The 17,900-nt window shown below is 44.7% G+C and overlaps 1 protein-coding gene across 1 annotated transcript in view; it reads left to right on the forward strand.

The window, feature by feature from the left end:
* LOC126285185 (uncharacterized) overlaps positions 1–17,900 on the forward strand; it is a 43,162-nt gene that overhangs the window by 11,967 nt on the left and 13,295 nt on the right. The window contains exon 2 of the mRNA XM_049984492.1: positions 130–348. Within this exon, the coding sequence (XP_049840449.1) occupies positions 325–348 (24 nt within the window). The 5' untranslated portion in view covers positions 130–324. The remainder of the gene's footprint in view (positions 1–129; positions 349–17,900) is intronic.

The raw sequence follows: 17,900 nt of genomic DNA on the forward strand, positions 1-17,900 counted from the left end.
TTCTGAGCATGTGATTCAACTAGTTGCTTGCTGCTTGAACAATTTTTTTGTGCTAAGATTTTGTGTGGTCGACAGTGTGTTAATGAAATCCTTAGTAATGGCAGCCATCTTTTCTCACCACATTTGCAGATGCCGCAGAACGGCAACAGAAACAGAGACAACACGATTTTGCCTGACTGCCGCCGAAGGAGATGGTGCACCCAACTGCTGCCAAAGGAGACGGTGCCCCTCCCTGCCACAGCAGCCAGTCGAAACGGCCCAACAACCAGACCATGTGAAGAGTCGCATCTTTTATTGCCTTAAGCAACAGCTAGTTGTGTTTAAATGGTTAGCAGTTGCTTCAATCCAGTGCGTAACACAGGATATGCGAATACGCATTCATACATAGTTTAGGGCATTGCTTATCGGAGCTGCAGCCAGATGTGGTATTGCTCTCAAACTCTAATAATAGATTCGGAGTAGGCAACTGTTGTTGAGATGTGAAAAGGCCACTGTTAGCTGCATAAATGTCTTACTGTTGAATGTTGCACACTTATTTAATCACCCAAGTAACAGACTGCACATCCTGCACTGCAGTCCTTGTACTGTTGTCTTCAGAAATTGGCGTTGAGGACCAATCGATGTGGGGTGGCCACATCGTTGGAACACAATAATCCAGGCTGGATTTTCACAAACATCAAATGCATGCCTGTTCCTCGGTGGTACAGGGCTACCAAAGTAGGAGGAGCTTATCTCTATGGTGAGCAATCTTTTTCTTCCTGAAACTATCATGACCTACAGCACCTCATGGGAATTCAAGATTTCTACCGTGACCACCTGCCTCATGTGACTGAGCAATAGGTGCCTCTGTTGAACGCTATGTCAGACATGGAAAAACAGGGCAAGAGAAAATTCAGTGGACTTCAGAGATCGCGAATACATTTTGAAGTGCCAAGTAGTGCTTAGCGGGTGCTGTCACTTTGGCACACCCCTGTCCCAAAGCCCAATTGACTCTCACGACTTGACTTGTGCAATTCTGTTATCGGTACAGTTGTGCAACAAGTACTTGACATTGAACCTCAGATGCTCTGGTTTTTCTGCAAGAAACTGTCCCACTGATCAGGGCCATCAGTTTGAGGCCAGCCTCTTTAACACACTGTGCTGCCTCTGCGGAATATTGCACATACCCACTACTGCTTATCACCCACAGAGTAATGGGCTCATGGAGAGGTGGCACAGGATGAAAGCAGCCCTGATGGCGAGTCATCGGGCCTTCTCTGGATTCTACATGCCATATGAACAGCATGCAAGGATGACTTGCAGGTATTGCTGGCACAAGTACTATGAGGCGAACGTCTCCCCCTGCCAGCAGACTTTACACAAGTACTACAGATCCCATTCAGATGGACCTCTCATCACTCGTTCATTGGTTACGCCAGAATATTTGCACAATTAGCGTCATGCCACAAACACCGCAGTCAACACTGTAGGTCTTTGTCCACAAGGATATGGCACAGTGCGATTATGTCATGTTGCAGGACGACTTCATAAGGGCCACCTTGTATCCTCCATACTTGGGCCCACTCAGTCATCATCCTAGGGTCACAGACCTTAAGGTCCTATTACATGGTACACTGACGACCATTTCCATCACTCGCCTGAAGCTGGTGTGGATACTATGGGATGACTACACCTCATCCCAGGCCACTACAAGATGACTGACATGAACCCTCTCCAACTTGTTCCACTACAGAACCCTTGAATGGTACCTTGCTTGACGAAGAAACCTCCATTGCACTCTCTGTGCCTGCCAAGCCCTCTCCACTGTGCTGCACACTTGCTCCAATACAAGCAATACAGTATTCGTATAACACCCACATTTCACTGAGAAACAGACCGGCCATGTCCCACATTCAAGCCAGCCACAACTCTGCCTGTCGTGCACATCTGATTGCGTCAGCACTGATGTAGATCTCAACCATGATGGGAATGACTTGATAAGGCACTGAGAAAGGTCTTTCACGAACAGTGAGGTGGCAGTGCATAGTAGGGTGGCAGTGCATAGTAGATGATGTTCATGTATGGATGTGTATGAGATAGATTGTTAATAAAGTGTGCAACGCATATTGTGCGGAGTATTACTGCTGGTATCCTACAATCTTTAGTCTGAAACTATCTATGTATTTTTATGTAGAATCAAAACTTAAGTGCTCATTATCTAATGACCTTGTGAGCAATAACATACTAAATTCTGATCAAACCTCCTTGCTTTGAGTCAGCTACTCAATCGAAATTAGAATCAAGCACCCAGAGGCAGAAAAACTAGAACATTGGACATAGGATTAAAGCATCCTTCACCTAGCAAAAGGCAGAAGGAGACTATTTAGGAATTAGGCAGAACAGTTTCCTGCTTTTGCTAAATAATGGATCTTCTAGTTCTGAAACATAGTATAACATCCCACAGTTTATTTATTTATTCATCCATTGTTTGATATCATTACGGGATTTGGGATTTGTCATCATTATACAATGAAAATAAATAGCTTGAAGTAAAAACTACCTATTGGATTGCAGTTTCCTCATGCTACTTACTTTGTTGTAAAATGAATATTGCGCTATTCAAAATATGTGATACATGTAGTTTCACGTCATATGAAACACATGCAAAATTCCTTAGTATCCAAGTAGGTAACAAACTGAAGTGAAGTAACATTTTGATTACTGCTGTTGGTCCACTTCCAATCGCAGTTCTGTTCCTAGATAATTTTCGATGAGTGTGCTGCTTCGAGCAATAAAGTACCTTCCCCCCCCCCCCCCCCCCCCCCCCCCCCCCCCATTGGGAAACCGAAGTTCTTGATGAAACTGTGTATGCATTTGTATTGTCCATCCACCTTTCTTTTCGTGTCCTTCCTTTTCTTACCCTTCCTCCATTTTGGCATTTGACATCTCTCTTCTTCTTCTTGCTCCCTGTGCGTATCTGAAGGTCAGTCCATGCGTTTGACATGTAAAAGATGATGGGGTAATGCATAATTCCCAGCTCCATGTTGAGAACTAGGGCTCATACACCCCTGGTAAAGGCCAGGCTCAGGGAGGGTAATGGCCTAGGTTGGTACCTTCCTCTATGCCAATTAGTCCCTTTGTCTGGAATCCAGGAGGTGTGAACAATCACCTAAGTTGGACCAGCCGTCCGTCAGGGAGGAACCCCAGTAGGAAGGAGCATGCCATGAAGATGATAGCAATCATGGAGCATTTCTCCGTGATGAGTTCCTCATCTCAAAAACGTTAATGGGTTGAGATGAAAGATTCGACACCTCTCCCGGCTGCACCCCGATACCTCGTGGTGTCACAAATGGAAAATGTTCACACTTTCACGACAGTTCATACATTTGTTGTTAAGAAGGGTGTAGACGCCATTCCTGGTCCTGTGAAGGTCTGCCCTTGGTTGCGTAGTGGGACCTTGCTTTTGGAGACGGATAGTGCTTTTCAAGCGCATAAACAGTGTAATGCAACACTTCCCCACAGCTATACTGTTAAAGTAGAGATCCACTGCACTCTAATTTTCTCCCCTGGTGTCATATAGTTGGCTGCTTGATGGCCTGACCAAGACTGAAATAAAGGGATGTCTATCTGACCAGGGAATGACTGCAGTTCACTGTGTCATGATAAGGGTTGATAAAGAATTAGTTTACATTTGACCTTGAGGTATTTCCATCACAAATAAAGACTGGCTACGAAGCTGTTACTGTTAGTTCAAATATCCTGAATCCCACTTGTTGCTATAAATCTTATGAAAATGCAGCCAAATGCATAACTTGCAGCAGGGATGCTCATTAGGGTGAGTGTCCACCTCCTTCCCTTCATTGTATCAACTTATTCCATCCTGTGACTATTCAATCTACCTTAGTGAGAGAGCTGTTCCGGAAATCTGGGTGAAGGAAAAAGTTCCTACTCACATTGCTCGGAAAATGCTGGCTAGCTGCAAACCTTGCACACAATCCTCTGACAGTTGTAGTACAGTTTTTGCTACACCCTCACATGGCTATGCAGACTTGTAACTTCAAGTTTAGTGCCACCGTTGTAAAATCGGCTCATCTTTACCTGCTATGTGTGCACACCATACCAACAAACGTTCGCCTGCACCAGCAAAATAGCATGCCTCACAAACAGAAGCCTGGAAATCTAGAAAGGAGTACTCCTGTAACGACTTTCTGCACACATCTGGCCAGCGAATGTCTGGGTCTGCGCCAGACAAATGCCAAGGTTCTAAGCAGTCAAACAAAGCCAAATCATCTTCCCCTTCTCCACTTCAGTGTTCTCTTCAACAGTGTCACCATGCAATACCCTCACCCATTTCACTGAGGAGGACACACCGCCAACAACCAGTCGCTGGCTAACCGAAGGTGAATACCGACGCCTCTGTCAAACTAGTGGATCAGGATCTTCAAGCGTCTCAACTTGATCAATGTGTACTTTTGAGTTCTGGCACTAGGAAGCCACTGCGGCGACTGTCCCCTTACTTGGCCCATCTCCTGTGCATCATTGGATATTGTTATTCTCCAATGGAACATTTGCGGCATCAGATCCAATAGTGTTGAATTCCAGTTCCCCTTGCGATCATACTGTCCAAGTGGTTTTCTGCCTCCAGGAAACAAAATTACACCCTCACAATTGCTTTTACCTCCTGTGCTTCACTTCAGTCCCTTTTACCTTCCCCCTTAGCCGGGGATTCCGGCTCATGAGGGTGTCATGTCACTCATTCGAGACAACATCTATAGTCACACCATTTCCTTCCACACCCAGCTTCAAGGTGTTGCTGTCTGTCTTTCCCTCCCCAGTTTCACCTTTTAACTTCACCCACATTTTTTTTTCTTTTCTTCTTCTTCTTCTTCTTCAAGTCCATGCATGCCTTTTTCCCTCTTGGACCTTTCAATCTATAATGCTCAGCTTGCTCGTCATCTTGAGTGGTCCGTTCTCTCCAGCACAAACTCGAGTGACCATCTCCCATGTGTCAATTGTTTGCTAACGGCTGTCCCATCTGTGCATCCAACCAACTGGCAGCTTTCCAAAGCTGGCTGGTGGTTCTACTCCTCACTGGTCACTTTCAATGAGCACCATTTCTTCTGCATTGATGATCAAACAATGGAAAATCCAGGATGGAATGTAACAATACCAGAGGAGGAAAGTTGCTACTCGTGGAGTTGCTGAGTCGTGATAGGCACAACAAAAAAATTCACACAATTATAGCTTTTGGCCATTAAGGCTTTTGTCAGCAGTATACACACATGCGCACACTAGAGATGGGCAATCTGAAACACACAACTGTTTCGAAACAAATGAAACAGTACAATGTAATGTTTCGAAACAGTGAAACAGTTTGTGTTTTGTTTCTAATAAACCTACACATTATATCATCTTAAATGTCTACTGTATAAGGATGTCCACATAAACACAAATGAGGTGCGAGAGAGCGCTTATCAAGTCGCAGAAAGTATGAAACTATCACTTAGGCGTCTTGGCAGTTTCGTATTTCCTGCAGCAAATGCGCTGCTTTCGTGTCGTGTGACTTTCATACTTTTCAATTGGCTGACAGCGATAGCTGAAGACAGAAGAACCACCACGAACGGAACTGGAGGTGGGAGCAAACTGCAGAAACAATGGATATGCTACTGGGATCCCCACATTCCGTTAGTATGGGTAATATACCCATCCTGCTAATTTCCATGCACACAAAGGGAATCATTGTGGATAATAGGCACAGTGACTATAGACTCACAAATAAAGCCAAATAATTCGAATAAATGACAAAATATAACAGAAAAAATTTTGCCTTTCAAGGAGTTTCGAATCGTTACTATAAATTCACCATGCTTCCCAGCCCTTCTCGTTCACCATTACACTATAAGTGATATGTCAAACAGATTGCTTGCAATTATACCTACATCACATTTATGTATATGTCTAATAACCGTCACTCTACGCCTTTTCTTATTCAAAATGTTGTAGGCTTACTTGCACTTCTTAATACGATTACTGTACATGAACAGAGTAAGGTATGTTATAAAAAAAGTGTAATTTCACTGAATGATTTTCACATATTTATTATTTTGAATGTGAATACTATTCATTGTTTTATTGTTTGGTTAGTGTTTATAAAGCAGATGTTACTCCATTTCAGAATAGGACAGTCAGCTAGAAACAAGCTTTATTTTCGGATATCTTAAGCTTCATGCAAATGCTTGTCAAAAAGATTTCAATGCTCTTGAAAGTGTTTCATGAAGTGGTATGTTGTGTTTCAGTACCTGTTCTGAGCCCGAATCTCGTCCAACACAGAGCGGAATGAAACATCACTGTTCCGATACAATTAGTCCGTTCCAAGCTCAGGTGGACTGAAACAGCCTTTTGAAACAATGATACAGTTTCTGTGTGCGACTCGAGACCGAATCTCGTCCGGTTATCCGAGACGGGGGCGGAATGAAACACCACTGTTTCGAAACAGTGAACCACAGCCATTCCGATACACTGAAACAGTTCCACGTATCAATACACTGTATCAAAACATAGAAACAGTCGCCAAGTCTAGCGCACACACACACTCACGCAAATGCAACTTGCACACATGTCTGCAATCTCAGAGAACCAGTTTCAGTTCTATGAGACTACAAAATGTGTACCAGTTGCATTGATGATCAAGTAGAGTACTTTAAAAACACAATCCTTACCACTGCAGAATGTTCCACGCCTCACACCTGGTGGACTGAGGCAGTCCGTGCATGGAGACAAGCTCTCCACATTTCCCAATGCCATCTCACAATGGCAAACTGTATCCATTATATACAGTTACGTATGCAGTGTCGCCATATTTTCAGGGATAGAAAAAAATCTAGTTGGCTTTTGTTTCAAAGCTCATTTAACAGTTTTACTCCCTCTTCTGTTTGGGGTAATGTCCTTTGGCTTTCAGGAACCACGGTTCATTCCGCAATTCCTGGTCTGACCATAATGAACAATGTCATTGTAGATGTTCTTGACGTCTCCATACACTTTGAGCCAATATTTTGCAGACTTTTCAAGTTCCTCCCTCTGAAACAGGCAACTAAGACAAGGACGATATCTTTCTCCTTCCAGAATCATAAATGTTACAATGCTGCCTTTACTATGAGGGACCTTAAACATGCACTCTGTTCGTCCTGGTCATCTGCTCCAGGGCCAGACGGGTTCACATTCTGATGTTGCAACACCTGTCTCCTGAGGGCCTATGCTTTCTCCTCCATACCTATAACTGCATCTGGAAAGAGGGCACATTTCCCAGTGAGGCCACTGTCATTTCCATACCTAAGTCTGGTAAGGACAAACAACTTCCTTCCAGCTACCGCTCAATTTTCCTCACCAGCAGCATTTGCAAGGTGATGGGACATACGATTAGTGATCAGCTGGTGTGGTCGCTCAAGTCTGGGAATGCTCTCTTTAATGCCCAGTATGAATACTGTAGGCATTGCTCTGCAGTTGATCGTCTCGTCACTTTGTTAACTCATACTGTGAACAGTTTTTTTATGCGGAAGTGTCAAACTGTGGTGGTGTTTTTTGAGTTGAAGGTGTATGACACTTGCTGCAGGATGAGTATTCTCCGTATTTATATATGAGTGGGGCTTCCGGCATTGCCTGGTCCTTTTTATCCAGGAATTTTTAAAAGACCTTGTTTTTAAGGTACATTTGGGCTCGGCTCTGTCACACTCTTCTTAAAAAGAATAAGGTGACTCAATGTGCTGTGCTCAGTGTCATCTTATTTTCCATATAGCCATTAACCTTATTATGGACTGTCTTCCACCAAGTATCTCTGGCTCTCTTTCCATTGATGACTTTGCGATTTATTGCAGCTCTCAAAGAACCTGTTCACCTGAGCAGCATCTTCAGCGATGTCTTGGTCATCTATACTAATGGAGCATCAACAGTGGCTTCCAGTCTTCCGCTGACAAGACTGTATGAATGAACTTCTGGCAATACCAGGAGTTTCTTCCCCCGTCCCTATGTCTCGCCCCCACTCCTTCTTCCATTCATTGGCACAACAAAATTCTTGGGCCTCACGTTTGATATAGAAACTCTATTGGTCTTCCCACATCTCTTACCAGGCAGCTTGTTGTACTCGCTTTCTCAATGTTCTACATGTTTTATGTGGTACTGAAATGCCCTGCTAAACCCATAGGGCAGGACAGGACAGATAGTTTAAGTTGTGGAAAGCCAATAACTTAAAGCTTAACCAAAATCAGAAATTTAAAAGGCAAAGCCTTATCTTAAAAATGTTCCTTAATTAGGCTGAAGGCCCAAAGAATCTGACACTTTAAGAGCAAACAACTTAAATTCAAAATCGGTTGAAGGCCCAACACTTAAGACTCAATAACATTAATTTTAAAGATGCCAAAGGCTTTACATAAAACAGTTCTTAAATTAGGCTGAAGGTCCAAACCATCTGATGCCTTAGGGCAAAACAACCTTAATCTAAAAATCACCTAGAAGGCATACAAGTAGAAACGACAAGAACAAACAAGAAAAGGCAGTATACCCAGGGGCGCTCAGAAGGTCAGAGGGTCGGAATTCAAACTCTTTCGCTTGCTTAGGTGATACATGCAGTCAGCGCAACCGACAGACAGTCAACGGACCCACCAAAAAGCTAACCTCTGCTTCACCCGACCACCACACAACACGGAGTTCAATGGAACAATGTAGAAGGTATTGGCGCCCACAACCAATTATACATTGAGCTGTCAAACTACACACCATGCTGGACACCGACAACACTATGAGGAAAATACACTGCCTGAATTTACGTCAATGGCCAGGGCAGGTAACCGGAATGTTAATGACCACAAGGCAGAACATTCCACTGGTACACTTAAATTCAAATAACCAAGTACAATTAAACTCCACCGGAGGGTGTCTAAAATTTGCCAACTTGAAAACACACGTTGCTTGCGGTGATATCTCAACAGCTGACAATGAACTCCAAATGACACAATGTGAACAGTCATGACTTGCTGGTAGATTAAGTCAAAAACTCAACTTTCATGTCCAGGATTGGTGAGCCACAAACCTCGTAGCAATGGTGACAGCACCACACACTCCTACACCGCATTGGCCAAACAACGTGCCGCAGATATTTCCTCACTGCTCCATGCCAACCGACCAACTCCAGGCCCAGAAATGGTGAAAGGACCAAATATATGTCTGCCGATGAGACAACCAACTGACAGTCGTCCCGCTCCAATCTCCCTCCATCGGACAGTTCATGTGCGTCACCAGTGGTCGGCGAGCACTGGCTGTCGGCTTCTCACCGGTGCTCCGTCCCTGACTCACAGCTGGTGCATCCTGAATGTACTGCTGGTCCGTCCCGAACTGACTAGTCAGACACACAATGACCCGGAAAAACTATCGGTCACTCCAGAGGTGGTACGACAGTGCACTTATCAATATGCGCTGCTGCTGTCGCTCATGGACAAGTAAGGCAGGAAGTTAGTGATGCCAGTAAATGGAATAAAAAAAACGAGGTGGCAGTACCATAATAGAAAGTGACAAACAATAAATGGGAAGAACGCAAGCCGTGTACGGCTCAGGTACCTTAGGAGGAGTGGATCACACCATCCTCTCCCGTTTATACTGGTCCCTTGTCCATTTGAAACTGGATTATGGATGTATCATATATTAATCCACATGTCCATCTGTCTTAAGTCGTCTTAACACCATTCACCATTGCGTGTTACATTTAGCCACTAGTGCCTTCTGTATTAGGCCCGTTGAGAGTCCGTATGTTGCGGCTGCTGACTAAACCTTTGTCCTACAGGCTGGGTGTTCTCAGTCGTCAGGCCAGCTGTCTGTCTTCTATGGACAATCACACATCCTATACTCCCCTTCTTAATGATCCCAGCACCGCCAGTAAGTGCTGTGCCCATCTTCTCTGTTATCTCCCGGAGTTCACTTTTTTTTACTGCTTCAACAGCTTTGGTTTACAATTGCTGCCATGTTCCTCACAAGTGCGCTCTTCAGCACCTTTGCTGACGTATGTGTTCATTTTGGACTCCATTCGCTTCCCAAGTACATCACTCCTGGCCTGGTGTATTACTGCAAGTTTCTCGCATTTTGATAGTAGGGACAGCGTCTTTGTCTACACTGACGGTTCCGACACTGAACACGGTTTTGGGTGTGCCTTTGTACTTGGCTTCTTGACGAGTGTTAGATTTTCACTACACACCTCCACGACGTTTATCATGCGATCCATTACATCTGGCAACATGGGCTTCCAAATTGTTTCATCTACTCAGATTTGCTCAGTGCTATCCAGAGTCTTCGTGCAATGTACTGAGTCCACTCCATAGTGCAATGGATCTAATAATACCTTCACTCGCTAACTGTGGGGGGAGCCAACGTTGTATTCTTGTGGGTTCCTGGTCACGTTGGCAAGCCAGGGAATGAGGCTACTGATTCTGCTGTAAAGGCTCCAGGTCTCCTCCCTCAGCCTGCCAATCATTCTGTTCCCTTACATGATCTTCATGTCACTGTCTGACCTGTAGTATCATGGTAGTCTTCTCTCCAGGGAAACAAACTCTGGGACACTAAACCTTTCCCAATAGTATGGTCGACTTCCTCTCAGCCCTCACATCCTGAGGAGCTCATTTTAGCCCGGCTATGTACTGGATGCTGTGGTTTTAGTCATCACCATTTATTAAGGGGTGACCTTGCCTCACTGTGCCTAATGCTCTCAACCTTTGACGGTATACCACTTTCTTATTTGGTGCCAATTTTTTAATTGTTTATGGTTATATCTATGTTTGTCATCTACTTTGTCAGATTTTTAGTGGATGATGTGCGTTGTCACTTGTGTTTTACTTTTTATTCACTGCAGTGGCATGGTGAAGCAAATTTGATGCTCCCTGCAGGGACCTCTGCCATCTCAACAATGTTTTTAGAAATTTTCCATAGGGACATCCTTATCCTTAGCGGCTCCTTTTTTAAAGTTGCTTCATTGGATTTTTGCGTTTTTCGCATCAGCTTTTTATTTAGTACGTGTTTTTTCTTACTTTATGATACGGGTGCTTATGACCTTAGCAGTTTTCAAGCAGATCAAGGGAAAATTAAAATGATAGAAAGTGAAATACATTTAAGTGAAAGTGAATTGCTTAAAGTTGTGTACCGAATACTAAGTGAAGCGTGAAGTACCAATACTTTTAATATTTTCTCAGTATACATATTTATGTTGTTCTGGAGTGAACTGGAATGTTTTTAGAAAGCAAGTGAAAAGGAAAGCGAAGTAAAATTGGTCTTTTTTCAGCTAGTCTGTAGTTAAATTCCTTGACATTGTTTTGCATAGGCCTACTGTTTTGGAGCCACGCAGTTCGGATGTTGCTGTTGTCGTCGTCTTCAGTCAGTAGGCAGGTTTAATGCAGCTCTCCACATTACACAATTATGTGCATGCCTCTTTTTCTCCAAATGACTACTTCAACATACATCCACTTGAACCTCCTTAAGGTACTCCTATCTTGGTCTCCCTCTACAATTTTTAACCCCCCGCACCCAAAATTCCGTGATGCCTCAGAATGTGCCGTGTAAAATGATCTCTTCTTATAATCGAGCTGTGCCAAAAATTTCATTTTCCCTCAGTTCTGTTCAGTACAGCCTCATAACTTGTGTGATATACCCATCTATTCTTTAGCATTTGTTTGTAACACCACATTTCAAAAGTTTCTATTCTCTTGTCTGAACTGCTTATTGTCCACATTTCACTTCTGTGCAGTGCTGCACTCCAGATAAATAAAATCAGGAAAGACTTCATTACACTTAAATTTATATTCAGTGTTAACAGATTTCTGTTCTTCAGAAATGCTTTTCTTGCCATTGCCAGTCTTGTTTTTTACATTCTCTTCACATTGACCATCATCACTAACTTTGCTGCCCAAATAGTAAAACTCATCTATTACTTTTATTGTCTAACTGCCTAATATGATTCCCTCAGCATTGCCGATATAATTTGACTGCATTCATTTAGCCTTGTTTTGCTTTTGTTGATGTTCATATTATATCCTCCTTTAAAGTCACTGTCCGTTCCATTCAGCTGTTCTTTCAAGTCCTTTGCTGTCTCTGACAGAATTACAGTATCATTGGCAGACATCAAAGTTTTCATTGCTTCTCCCTGAACTTCAGTTCCTGCTCCAGATTTTTCTTTGATTTCCTTTACTGCTTGCTCAGTATACAGACTGAATAACATTGAGAATACGTTACAACCCCGTCTCACTCATTTGTCAACCACTGATTCCCTTTCAAGTTGCTCGGCTCTTAAACTGCCGTCTGATTTCTGTAAAAGTTGTAAATAGCTTTTCACTCCATGTGCTTTAGCTCTGCTGTCATCAGAATTTCAAAGAGAGTGCCACTCAGCATTGCCAGAAGCTTTTCTAAGTCTAAAATTGTTACAAATGTGGGTTTGCCTTTCTTTAACCTATATTCTAAGATAAGTCGTAGGGTCAGTATTGCCTTACGTGTCCCTCCATGTCTCCGGAATCCAAGCTGATGTTCCGTGAGGTTGGCTGCTTCTAGTTTATCCATACTTCTGTAAATTATTTATGTCTGTATATTTCAACCTTGACTTATTAAACTGATAGTTCAGTAAAGTCCACATCTGTCAGCACTTGCTTTCTTTAGCATTGGAATTACTACATTCTTCCTGAAATCTAATGGCGTTTCCCTGTCTCATATATTTTGCACAGTAAAGGGAATAATTTTGTCATTGCTAACTCTTCCAAGAATACCAAAAGTTCTCTGGGTGTGTTGTCCACTCCATGGGCCTTGTTTCAACTTTGGCCTTTCAGTAATATTACTTTTAAATTCATTTCCCTTGTATAGCCCCTCTAATCTATGTGTATTCCTTCTACCTTTCATGGTTTTCTTCTTTGCTTATCACTGATTTTTCCATCTGAGCTCTTGAAATTCATGCAGCTGTTTCTCTTTTCTCCAGTGGTCTTTTTAATTTTTGTATACATGGTACCTATCTGCCTCACAGCTAAATATGCTTCTGTAACCTTTCATTTGCCCCTATTATCATTTCAGTGAAGTCATTTTTAACTTTGACAGCCTTATTTTTTAAGACATCTACAGGGTGAGTCATGAAGTTTTCCCCCGGAGTTTATTCCTTGGGTTGTTTGGAACAAAAAATGTGAATACAGTAATGTGATCAGATCCATAATTAAGGAGTTTTAACAGAGTTCCGAAACATGCCATGGTGTATGGAGCGCTACACTTCTGTTCACAAGACACACGATTAGCCTTGGGTATCCAAGTGCAGCAAGTGATACGTGTTTGCATAACAACCAAGTTGTTTATACTGTAGTCACTGTTTACTGTTATTGTCTCCTGTGTACATCGCACTGGTATGGAGAGATGGTGTACATTTCGGGCTTCTGTTATGGTAATGTGAAAGCTGCTGTTGCTGAATATCGCAGTCGGTATCCTAATTGTAGGATTCTGAGTGCCAAAACATTTAGTGGAACATATCGAATATTGCTAGAAACTGGTACTCTTCCCAGTATTCGTATTCACTCCAAAAGACATCATGATGTTCAATTACAGGATGCCTAGTTACCCAGTTGAACATTTCACAATCTAAGGTTTGTAGGATTCTTCATGAGAGTGGACTGTATCCTTTTCATGTGCAGAAAAATTCACCATTTAGAGCCACATGATTGTGCCAGCTGTTTGCACTTTTGTAACTGGTTAAATGGAAATTGGCAGTTCTATTGCTTCATAATGTTCAGTGATAAGGCAACTTTTACAAGAGATGGCATCAACAACATTCATGTCAATTTCAACGCAGATTCAATGTCAGTGTCTGGTGTGGTGTTGCATGTAACCAGTTACTGAGGCCATTTATTCTTCCAGGAAATTTAAATGGTCAGATGTGCCAAACTTTTTACGAGAAGACTTACCGCAATTTTTGAAGATGTTCCTCTGGAAACAAGACACCACATGTACATCCAACGTGACGGGACACCTGTACACTTCCACCTTGTGTTAACAGCTTATCTTTAATCAGCAATTCCCACATTGATGGATAGGTCGCAGGGGCCCTATCAACTGGTCTGCTGGATCCCCAGATTTAATACCCATAGATTACATCTGGGGTTGGATGTAAGACATCATGTACAAAGTTTAGGCAGAAACATGAAAAGAATTGATACACAGCATTTTCAATGCCGCAATGTCAATAAGGAATGAGACTGTGAAATTACAAAATGCTACTCGTGCGGTTCTCTCCCGTGCGAATCTTTGCCTTCAAATTCAGGGAGGAAATTTTGAATACGTGCTTTAAATCCACTCTGAATGTGAGAGACTGCTACAAAATTGTTTAAATTAATTATTATGTGCAGTTTTGATAGTGAAATCCTACAATAAAAGTTTTTTCTGTCCTTTCCCTCAGTTTTTCAATTGCTGTAGCTCCTTAATTATGGATCTGACCCCATTACTTTATTTACATTTTTTTGTTCCAAATAACCTAAGGAATACCCTTGAGAAAGGGGTGGGGGGGGGGGGGGAGGATCCTCGTGACTCACCCTGTATATTCACATTCATCTAGTTCATTAAGATTTTCTCCTTTCAACAATTAAATTCAGTATCTCCTGTGGTATCAAAGGATTTCTACCATACCTTATCCTATTACCTATTAGCTCCTCTGCTGTCTTCACGATTTCATCTCTCGAAGCTACCTATTCATCTTCTGTTCTATTCCTTTCCCCTGTTTGTCAGTTGTTGCTTGACACTCCCTGTGAAACTCTCAACAACCCTCCGGTTCTTTCAAGTTTTCAAGGTCTCGTTTCCTTATTTTCATATCTGTTTGTAATTTTTTCCATCTTATCCCCCTGCGGGTTCGGGGGTTAGAATAGGCCCGCGGTATTCCTGCCTGTCGTAAGAGGCGACTAAAAGGAGTCTCAAATTTTTCGGCCTTATATGATGGTCCCCTGTTGGGTTTGACCTCCATCTCTCAAAATTTTCAGAAGAGCGAGCCGATTGGGGAAGGGCGCCTTACTTGGTGCATTGTGTCCATCTTGCGATCAGATCTTTCGCCAGCTTATACACCGTTGAACTTCAGTCCTGTCCGCTCTCCATTTCTTGGGCATGACTCTTTTTCTGCGTGCAGATAACACCTTGAACTGTGCAGTGCCTCTTTCTGCACCGACGGCGACCATGGACCACATGTTACCTAACATCCAGCACGGTAGCCAGTCCGTTGTGGTGGGGCCGCCATGTACCCTGTTGGTTGTAGCCCCCTGACAACACAGGGATCGCTCTACTGGTGCCTGCGCTGTTAACTCCCAATGTATGCCAAGGAGTAGATGCCTATCCTCCTGGGGTATTGGGACTCCCGCCAACGGCCATCCTGCCAGGTGGTTGTTGCCGTGGCGCCCGTGGGGAGGGCCCTTGGTCGGAGTAGGTGGCATCAGGGCAGATGACCCGCAATGAAGCGTGGTACATCGTCTCTCACTGGTGGCCAGCCGCCAGCAGTCTCTAAGTGTTCTCGGGCTCAGTTTAATGCTCAGAAGTACGATCCGAAAACGTTCCCCTCCCTTGCCACACCGTGGGAGGAACGTAAGTCTCAGGATGGCAGTAGCAGTTATTCGCCCCGCTTCTTAGTTTGTACGAGGGTTGATGGGGAGTCTTTTCTCTCCACAAAGCCTCAGTTCTTCGTCGAGCATTTAGAGGACAAGTTTGGGGAGGTGGAGGGCTTGTCAAAAATGCGCTCTGGGTCAGTCCTGATACAAACGGCATCCTCTGCCCAGTCACGACGGTTACTTGCTTGTGACAAGTTGGGGGATGTTGCCGTTACGATCACACCCCATAAGAGTTTAAATATGGTCCAGGGAGTTATTTACCATAGGGATCTTCTTTTGCAGTCTGATGAAGAGCTGCGCGCCAATTTAGAGTGCAGAGGTGTACATTTCGTCCGGCGCGTTCATCGGGGTCCGAAGGAAAATCAGATTGCTACCGGTGCCTTCATCTTGGCCTTCGAAGGGGATACATTACCGAAAAAGTCAAGGTGATGGTCTACCGATGTGATGTTAAGCCCTATATCCCTCCCCCGATGTGATGCTTTAAGTGCTGGAAGTTTGGCCATATGTCTTCTCGCTGCACTTCCAGCCTCACGTGTCGAGATTGCGGACGCCCATCACATCCCAATACTCCATGTGCCCCGCCTCCCATCTGTGTCAACTGCGGGGAGCACCATTCACCTTGCTCGCCAGACTGCCGAATTTTCCAGAAAGAGCATAAAATCCTGGAATACAAGACCCTGGACCGACTAACCTATACTGAGGCCAAGAGGAAATACGACCGACTCCATCCTGTGAGAATGGCATCTTCCTATGCTGCTGCTACAACACCTGTGCTAGCCCTGTCTGTTTCTCCAATTGTGGCCGGATCGACGAGTAGTAAAACTCCTCCTGCCCCCTCGCCAGTGGGGGGCTCTACCCGCCGGGTTGCTCCTGCGCCACCTACCTCAGGAGCAACACCATCCCACCCATCGGGGACGTCCGTCCCCACTTCTAAGCCGGAGAAGTGTCCAACTTCTTCGGCTTCTCACGCTCGCAAGGGGTCCCTCCCTTCCCAGGTTTCCGCCAGCGAGAAGCCTGACGACCAACAATGGCGTAAGTGCCCGCAATCAGCTGGTCGTAGGGCTTCACGATCCTCCTCCGTCCCGGAGACTGAATTGGTGAAGCCCGCCCAGCCGGTGCAACCCAAGGAACGGCGTGAGAAACCCAAGAAGAGCTCTCAGCCCAAGGAACTCGCAGTGGCAGCCATCCCACCGCAACCTTCCAGCTCTGCGTCTGAGGATGCGGTGGAGATTCTGGCGTCCGCTGAGGACCTCCATCTCGCCGGTCCATCAGACGCCATGGAAAGCACTATCACAGGTGCTAAATCGGAGGCAGCAGGTGACCCAGCGGCGTAATCTCCCTTCCCAGTCCCATCAAGCCTTTCTCAGCCATGGACAACACCATCCTCCAGTGGAACTGCAGCAGTTTCTTCCACCATCTAGCTGAGCTCCGCCAACTTATCAGCCTTCACCCTTTCCTCTGCATTGCTCTGCAGGAAACTTGGTTTCCGGCAATGCGAACCCCCGCCCTCCGTGGCTATCGGGGTTATTATAAGAACCGGGCAGCTGGCGTCTGCATCTATGTCCTGAACTCTCTTCACAGCGAGTCTGTACCTCTCGACACACCTTTAGAGGCTGTCGCTGTTCGGGTGTGGACGCCACAGGCTGTTACTGTCTGCAGTCTTTACCTTGCACTGGATGGTGATGTCGCGCAGCATGTCCTGGCTGCTCTGATAGCTCAATTGCCTCCACCTTTCCTGTTACTGGGCGACCTTAACGCCCATAACCATCTGTGGGGTGGGTCAGTGGCAACAGGTCGAGGCGCCATTGTTGAGCATTTATTGGCGCAGCTCGATCTCTCGATCTTAAATGATGGTGCCTTCACACACTTCAGTGTGGCGCATGGCACATACTCCGCCATTGACCTTTCCATCTGTAGCCCTAGCCTCTTACCGTCTGTCCAATGGAGAGTGCATGACGACCTGTGTGGTAGTGACCACTTTCCGATCTTTCTGTCACTGCCACAGCGTCAGTCTTCTGGGCGCCCCAGCAGATGGGCTCTGAATCAGGCTGACTGGGACTTGTTCTCCTCCACTGCCGCTATTGAGCCTCTCTCGAACGATGACATTGATGCAGTGGTTCAATCGGTCACCACCGGCATCGTTACTGCCGCCGAATCTGCCATTCCCCATTCTTCTGGGTCTGTGGTCTGTGCCTTGGTGGTCGCCTGAGATCGCTGAAGCGATTAAAGCTCGCCGGCGGGCGCTCCAGCGTCACAAGCGACATCCCTCAATTGACCACCTTA

This window comes from Schistocerca gregaria, chromosome 8 (genome assembly GCF_023897955.1).
Source record: "Schistocerca gregaria isolate iqSchGreg1 chromosome 8, iqSchGreg1.2, whole genome shotgun sequence".
Classification (NCBI taxonomy): Eukaryota; Metazoa; Arthropoda; class Insecta; order Orthoptera; family Acrididae; genus Schistocerca; species Schistocerca gregaria.